Here is an 8,812-nt window from a genome sequence, read left to right on the forward strand (position 1 = left end):
TCCAGTCAAGCTCTTCATCATCACTTTCAGACTTTCAACTAGTCCAGTCAAGCTCTTCATCATCACTTTCAGACCCGTAGCTATCTGCTATCTCTTTAAGACGCTTGGAAGTGGATTCCTCATCGCTATCTGAACTGCGTGCTACTCGCTTTACACCACGGTAATCCTCCATCTCCATCTCCTCATGAGTAAACCCCTGACACTCTTCCCCATCACTAGATTCTAGGAACATGTCCCTAATGCGCTTCAGCTGCTGCTGAGCATCTTCCTCTTCCAAGCCTCGTTTCCTCCTACTAGCACTAGTAGATACATGAGGCACACGCTGAGTTAACAACAATTGATAAACTGAAGAGCTTATCAGCTCAATTACCTAAGAATATGGATAACTAATAAAAACAATAATCTATTTCAAGACAACTATGGGAAAGCATGGAAGGAGGTCAAAAAAGATCTGGAAAGATGACAAAGGTTGGTGAGAATAGCAGTGATAAAAATGATGATTTTTACCAAAATGTTGTTTTTATTTCAAAAATGTCTCTGTTCCGACTTACATAAACATTCAACTTATAGAATCTGTCTGTAAAATAGGGATTGCCTGTTATGACCAATCCCTATGTGACATCCTAGGTGGTATGAAGTGCAGATATCCACATAAGCAGTCACTGTACTTTACACAGAATATTTTCCAAGAATGTTCATGGAACATATTGACATGTATATGAATTCGTGAGGCATGCAGAGTTTCCAAGGTGCAATATTTTAGGAAGTGAAGTCATATATACCGGCCATGGAAGGCCTCAGATACAGTAATGCACAAACCATAAGGGAAGACAGATACTGCCCTTTAGTAGAATTTTGATCCTCACTTCTCAGAATTTTTTTCAAGTACCAGATTTAATACTACCTTAAAACATGTACTGTATTTGTCATGGGCCATCTTTCCCCACATCCCCTGGTTCCATGAATGATTTAAAGTCACACATTCTACAGCTAGATATTTCTTTTTCCTCCTGTGCATTTATATTTTTTAACACAAGGAACAGAAAGAACTTCAATTGCCACTAGAGTCTTCAAATTCTCCATAGACCACTTTGCAGATTCCCAGAGTGAGATCTTCCTTCATGGTTGAGGACTGCATATCATACAAGCCTTGGATCATCGCTAGACACTGCTTAGTGACAGAAGAAGTCTCAAGCTCCATAGTTGCAGCATGTGCAAAGATGTGCCTGGTGAAAGTTTCAGAATAAGCAATGGGCAAAGAAATGAAACTGCAGAACATAGGTAAGATATAGGAAATTTCTGGTTTATTTTGTATGTAGAATTCTCTCAAGAACCCTATGCAGCAATGAAGGTGGCAAGTGCATAACTGAATTTGGCTTGCCAAATTTGCTCATGGCTTGCCAGATTTGCTCATGAGAACAAACTGGGCACATCACAAACTATTGTTGGTGAGCAGATCCTATTCGTTTTCCAGTATTTGAATTTTTAAAACTTACAATTTGTTCTCATACCTTCTTAACCAGTATAATAACTGACCATTTTGGCTAGAAGATTCTGAAAGTTGTAGACCGAGAAGAAATTAGAAGAAATTTGAGAATTCTGAAAGTACAAGTAAAAGAGTTCTCATAATTTAGCATGGTCTTTCTCTTTAGAAACTCCAGTAAGCCATTCCACTTGCTCCACCATCTGTAATTACTGACCATGCTCAGTCCTCACTCCAACCTTTGAAGACTTTGTTTGTACTTCTGTAAAACTTAGTGGCTTGTCAAGTATACCAATCCATCTTCTCTTATTTTTCAGTGACCCTTGACTCCACCCTTATCTGTGCTGGCTATTAGGAAAAAAATGACTACCAAAAAATAAGAGAATCTTAAAATCAGAATTAATTGTTTCTCACCACTAGTAATGGAATTGAATTGAATAGAATACCTTTATTGTCATCGTACATTGCACAACAAAATTAAATGCCATCCCCAATCACATTATGTATGTACAAATTACAAAAAAAGCACTCATCCTTCCACATTCGGATTGCTATTGCACAGGGATTTCATGTGAGGGAGCTGAACGTCACCATAAGTCAGATGACTCTTTCCAAATATATAGAGAGATATTTGGAGACAATGAACTCGAAATCAAATGCGTCTACAATTGAGACACACATTGTTGCGAGTTGTGGGGAAGGAGAAGGAACCTCATTATAACTAAGATTCATCAAACATGCATAATTATGTATTGTCGAAGGCTTTCATGGTTGGAATCACTAGGTTCTTGTAGAGTTTTTTTCGGGCTATAGGGCCATGTTCTAGAGGCATTTCTCCTGACGTTTCGCCTGCATCTATGGCAAGCATCCTCAGAGGTAGTGAGGTCTGTTGGAAAACTCTAAAAAAACTCTAAAAAAAACTCTAAAATTACTACAGCAAAACAGCAGAGAGGAAACAACCAAGCACATCTTAACACCTCTCAACAGAACATTTTCCCAGGCTCAGCCAAGCCTTCAAATGCTAATGAAGGTGGTCAGACATGCTTGCCATAGATGCAGGCGAAACGTCAGGAGAAATGCCTCTAGAACATGGCCCTATAGCCCGAAAAAAACCTACAAGAACCTATGAATAATTATAATATTAATAATACAAACAGAATGTGAATGCTAGGATCCTTCTGCACTCCTTTTTGTTAGAGGAAAAAGATAAGGCAAAAATATTGAACTAGCAATGATCAATAAAAGATTGCAGCACAGTTTGGAGATATTACTTTAATGGTCCTCTAAAAATCCTAGTGATAGGACAATTCAGATTCAATTATAATATTACAGTTTCTTCTTTCCCTTGATATTTTTCTTTTATGAAGAAATAACGAGGCAAGGGGGGAGATATCACTAGGACTCTTCAAGTGGGGTTGATTGTTTTCAAATTACTTCAAAGAGGACCCTACAAGGTCAGAATCACCCAGAAATGAACCACTACAGTCTAAGATTTGTGCAAAGTAAATGTACAGCCTGAAATTGTTTCTGTTAAGCAGCCTTTCCAGCACTGAAATCATAGTTGATTGGTTCCATAACTGAAAAAAGGAAATACCAGCTTTCCAAGACAATTGGAAGCAACAGCCAGAAACCATTCAGAAGATGACATTTCCATGAAATTACTTACTGTGAGTTGAAATAGCCAGTGATGGGCCCTTTCGTGCCTTACAAGTATAGCACTATGATCCCACTTTACTCCCATGGCAATATCCTATGAAATTCTGGGTTTGATGAGAAACTAGGGGAGCTCTTTCGCTGACAATTGTAAGCACACACACACACACAGCCCCCCCACTCCATACTTCAAATTCCACCCAGCATTCTATAGGATGGAGCCACTGCATCCTATAGAATAGTAATAGTGATATGGCATCATAACACTATTACTATGCAGCATGGAAGGACTTTCTTGAAGATTTCATGGTATATATATGGATGGTTTACACAAATCTACTAATTTAGTTCACAGCCTGATCTGATTATTTGGATAGGTCCCTTGCTTGATTCGTATTGAACCACCAGTTCCAAATCTCAAATCTGGAGTAAAATTCTGAAATTTGAATCTTTGAGTCTCCCATTATGCTGCACTGGGGAACCAAAACAGCTGTCCCATTTCTGAGTTTTCTTATGGATTGTTTTCAAACTTACTGTATATAAAATTTGGAGACAAGGCTATCTTACAAATTTTGATAACTTAGATGTTCTTGGGCGAGTCATTAAATTGCTTTTCCCCAAAAAACAGAAATAGATTTTTAAAGCATGCACTGTAAGCTGAGTTCATGTTGTTACCTGCACTTTGGTGTTTCTCATATGCAACTAGTGCAGTTACAGACTCTCTCTCTCGCTGTGTGTGTATGTGGTTTACATGCATACACCTGATAAAAGCCTAAGGAAAGCAAGTTAAATTGAAAGAAAAAAATAAGGTACACTTCACAGGGAGGGTCCAACACTCTTTATAAAAAGCGCCATCCTAGAACCCACTCTTCTCCATCCAAAAAGCTCCCCCAAAGTACAGGTACATTAAAGAGCAAAGTTGACAACCGAAAGTAATACTTGAGGATTCTTACTCTGAGCTCCTCTCATGCCTCTGAGCAAGCTACAAACTACACAGTCCCATAGGATGCAGCCAAGGAAGTGAAAGCGGAAGCAGAATGGTATCATGATGTATTGTGAAAGAGCTCCAGAAGAGAACAATTCAGCAGCCTGACACCATATTGCCCTTCTTCCCAGGTACTGTGATTGGAGACTGTTGGTAAAACATGGGTCCCAGGTTGAAACACAAAGCTACTTATTTCCAGCTCACCATTTTCTCAGCATGCCAATTTCCTTTAATAGTGTGATCTCAAACACATAGACTGTTTTCCCTTCCCTCTTTGGAATGGCCCAGATTGGTCCACATTGCTTTGTAGCATGCCTATCCATTCTAGATCCAAGCTATAAACCAATCCAAATTAGCTTGAATCAACTCAATTGTAATAAGTATAGCAAGAGTAGTAAACTGTTCCTGGGCAGGGAGGGAGGGATGGGGATGTAGTGGTGGTGGTATTGGGGGAAAATTCTGGTATTTTGACTGCTGAATTTTGAAGATTGTATGTTTCTATGTATGATATAATTTTTTTTAAAAAAAAAGAATAAATTCAGAACTAATTGTCAGAAGCAGTTACACAGGCTTCACTGGCACTGTGCTATACTATGCTATTTGTAGTATTATATAAAATGATGAGGTAATGTTAAATCTTTGCAGAGATTTGTTCGCTTTTTTCCACAGGACTACAAGACATATCAAAGGAAAATCATAGCTTGGTGCTTGAGTTTGTCCTCCTGGGTTTAACTAACTCCTCACAGCTGCGGATCCCTTTCTTCATATTTTTCCTAGTAGTTTACCTGTTCACCTTTCTGGGGAATCTTGGCATGATCCTATTAATCAGGAGTAACTCCCAGCTTCATACCCCCATGTACTACTTCCTCAGCAAACTGTCCTTTGTTGATCTCTGCTATTCCTCTGTGGTCACTCCTAAACTCTTGATGGATTTTGTAGTGAAAAAGAACACGATTTCTTGGGGTGGCTGTGCTGCGCAGATGTGGTTTTTTGGCTTTTTTGTCGCCATAGAGTGTCATCTGCTGGCTTCCATGGCTTATGACCGATACATAGCAATTTCCAAGCCTCTTCTCTATACGGTCATTATGTCTAGGAACGTTTGTGTCTTTTTGACAGCAGTACCATATCTCTTAGGGCTGCTGAATGGTACTGTACATACCAGCTTAACGTTTCAGTTAATTTTCTGCAAAGCCACAATCAATCATTTCTTCTGCGACATCCCTGCTGTGATATCACTCTCCTGTTCTGATACAAGCTTCAACTTGGCTGTGCTTTTTGGGCTTTCTTTTGCCCAAGGTACTCTTAGTGGCTGTATTGTTATCATCTCCTACATCTACATTCTTGCTGCCACCCTTAAAATCCGATCCACTGAAGGAAGGTGGAAAGTTTTCTCCACTTGCTCTTCCCATCTCACTGCCGTTTCTCTATTCTATGGGACCCTTTTCTTTATCTATGTGAGGCCCAGTTCTGGTTCAACAGTAGAAGAAGACAAGATTGTTTCCATGTGCTACACCATTATGATCCCCATGTTGAACCCCTTGATCTACAGCCTGAGGAACAAGGAGGTGAAAGATGCAGTGAAGAGAATTCTCAGGAGGAAACATTTCCCATAGAATCTGAGAATCCGAGAATTATGGAGTTGGAGGAGACCACATGGACCATCCAATCCAACACACCCCCCCCCATATCATCTATTTCACACCTGCAGAAATGGAGATACAGTCATTCCTCCACATTTGTGAGTTATTCATGGATTGCTATATATCCTGCAACCTCGACCACTGCCCTTTGTTGTTGCTATGTGCCTTCAAGCCATTTCCAGCTTATGGCAATTCTAAGGTGAACCTATCATAGGCTTTCTGAGTCTAAAAATGTATGACTTCCACAAGGACATCCATGGATTTTCATGTCCAAGGAGGACACTTAACCCTATTCTCCAGGATTATAGTTCAGTGCAAAAACTCCGTGCTGGCTCATTTTTTTAATGCTTACAATTTTTATTAATATCTATGGCTACTCACCTGCTCAGGGATACCGCTCTCCTAACTCTCACAAACGCGGAAATACAATTGTATTTCAATAATCTGTATTTGGGACATTCTAAATGATAAGGGCAACCAATGCAGTGTAGTGGTTGAGCATTGGACTACAACTCTGAAGATCAAGGTTTGAATCTGTACTCAGCCATACAAGCTCTCTGGACAATCTTGGGCAAGACAAACGATCTCACCCTTAGAGCAAAGTAAAGCAAAGAAAACCACCTCTGAACAAATTTTGCCAAGAAAAATCCAAGATAATTTCTCTTCAGGGCTGTCAAACGTGAAAAATGACTATGAAGGCAAACAACAACATAACAGGACTATACATTAAAGTCTGAAAATAATTTTGGAAACATTGCAAAATATGTCATTTGCTATGGTTTTAATATCAAAAAAGATGGGGGCATAGAGAAGACTTTTATTATTTCTTCCTGTAGATACAAGAAATGTATTCCCAGACAACACTCTGCAATTGTGTATATTCAGAAACATTACAAGAGCACCCTTCATCACATATCACAAAGCTATGGGAGTGTATGGCACTCCTCCTCAGTTACAATTGATAATTGCCTTCCTGAAAGAGAAGAAATCAAGCAATCTGAGGGCTTGATGTGCACCATTGGCTAAGATCAATTGAGAAAAGAGCCCAAGGAAAAAAATCAAGTGGGTTATATAAGGAATCAAATTATACAAAGTCATAACAGATTCAATATTTGCATATTATGTTGATTCTATTTAAATAATTAAATTCATAGTAGTAGCCATTCAGCTAGCGAGACATCCAGCGATGCAGTCTGTTTCTCCTTAAATATCCATTTGCCCAATCGAGTGGAAATATGCTGCAACGCCACTAGCAAATGAGTTCCAATCGCATTGCCACACCTTCCTCATTCCTCCCTGAGTGCCTCATGGGACTGCAACAGCCACTGGGAAGAGGAAGCAGATTCTGGCCAGCCGGCTAGCCAACTCCAAGCTACAAAAAAGGCCATGCAGTGAGTTACATTGTTCTCAAATTCAGGGAAGTGTTTTGTGGTTTGATATCATTCCTTGCTTATTATAGAAATCTGGATCCAAGACACACCATGGAAACTATTAGCAAAGCCTTTTAAAAATAAAATTACATCCTTATTTTAAAATGCCTTTCTAGTTATCTGCCTAAAGTTGTTCACTGTCCTTTGAAAAGTAATCAATTGCTATTATTATTATTATTATTATTATTATTATTATTAATTTCTCCTCATGGTTCAAGGCAAGTTACAACATAGCTAAAACACATATCATCATAAACATTACATAAAATACACATTCTAAAATGTATTTCTACTATAAATATATATACACAGAGAGAGAGAACAAAGATTAAAATGTGAACACAAGATGTGAGTTTAAAATTCATGATTAATAAATTCATGAGCAGACCTGCCAGAAGAGCTGGGTCTTCAGATGTGTATTAAATTTTGACAGTTCATTTAGCTGTCAGATATCTTCTGGCAGGTCATTCCAGAGACCTGGGGCGGCCGATGAAAAGGTTCACTGCGTGATGTTCACCAGTCAAGTTCTGGCTGGTTGGTGTAGATGCCCCTCAGAGGACTGAAATGTTCAGAGTGGATTGTATGGGTGAAGGTGACCCTGTAGGTAACTTGGACCCTTTAAAGATCAAAACCAACACTTTCCCAGAAACTTAACTGGCAACAAATGAAGAGACTTTAGTGTGGGTGTAATATGCTCACTCCAGGATGTTCGTGTAACCAAGCTGGCTGTTGTATTTTGAACCAACTGGAGTTTCTGAACTTGGTACAAAGGTAGTCCAATGTAAAGCACATTACTGAAGTCCAACCTTGGGGTTATCAGCATGTGCACTATTCAAAAGGAATCCACAAGAAAGGGAAAATACTCAAGGCCAAACTTGCCCTGTGTTCACAAGATCAGTAGCACTCGAAGGTGTCTTCTTTTTTGACAAAGACAGCAAATTCAAGTTAGACATTTAATTTGTGCTGAACCATTTTCAGGTGATTTTTTAAAAATGAAGTTTGTGTGCATATGCTGTGGATGAAAAGATAATTGCATCTCAACCACCGGACAGTACAAATACAGTCTTAAAGCTTTGAGCATAAGATCTAGATGAAGATAAAGACTTTTCTTTGTACATGAACAATGAAGATGTCAAGGACACCTCATTCAAGAAGTGTGTAGTACAATACTATCCATGTCTATTTAGAAGTACTACTAAGTTCACCAGTATTTCCTCTAGGTAAGTATTATTACCAGAAACATGCCTTAACTTATCTTACTTATCTAATGAATTTATATCCTGCATTTCCTCAAAGTTGGGAGCCAAGGCAACTTAACAATGATTTTAAAAATATCAAGCAAAATCATTAGTTTGTAAAAGTCAAAAAGATTGAAATAACAATACAATATAACAATAACAATATTATTAATAAAATTCAGTTCACTTAAAACATATAGATTAAAATACGTCACACTACCTGACCCACACGCACCTACACTACTGCTCCATAATTTAAACCCAAAGGCCTGTTTGAATAAAAAAGTCTTTCTATCAGCAGGCGAATATTGCAGAGAGGGGACCAGCTGAACTTCTGATGGAAGGGAGTTCCACAGCTTGGAGGCAACCACAGAAAAGACTAT

At 38.7% G+C, this 8,812-nt stretch overlaps 1 protein-coding gene across 1 annotated transcript; it reads left to right on the forward strand.

The window, feature by feature from the left end:
* The first annotated feature begins 1,250 nt into the window (after positions 1–1,250).
* LOC137094766 (olfactory receptor 5G9-like) lies at positions 1,251–7,614 on the forward strand. The gene is made up of 3 exons (XM_067466002.1): positions 1,251–1,281; positions 4,791–5,715; positions 7,569–7,614. Exons 1-3 carry the CDS (start codon positions 1,251–1,253, stop codon positions 7,612–7,614), a joined length of 1,002 nt encoding a protein of 333 aa, XP_067322103.1.
* Positions 7,615–8,812: the final 1,198 nt, after the last annotated feature.

This window comes from Anolis sagrei, chromosome 1 (genome assembly GCF_037176765.1).
Source record: "Anolis sagrei isolate rAnoSag1 chromosome 1, rAnoSag1.mat, whole genome shotgun sequence".
Lineage (NCBI taxonomy): Eukaryota > Metazoa > Chordata > Lepidosauria > Squamata > Dactyloidae > Anolis > Anolis sagrei.

Excerpts from the sequence above, each read along its gene's own strand:
- LOC137094766 (XM_067466002.1), top strand. The coding sequence starts at position 1,251 with ATGGGCAAAGAAATGAAACTGCAGAACATAG. Across the intron at positions 1,282-4,790 it reads AATGAAACTGCAGAACATAG|GACTACAAGACATATCAAAG; the intron begins GTAAGATATAGG and ends TTTTTTCCACAG. Across the intron at positions 5,716-7,568 it reads GCAGTGAAGAGAATTCTCAG|CATGAGCAGACCTGCCAGAA; the intron begins GAGGAAACATTT and ends GATTAATAAATT.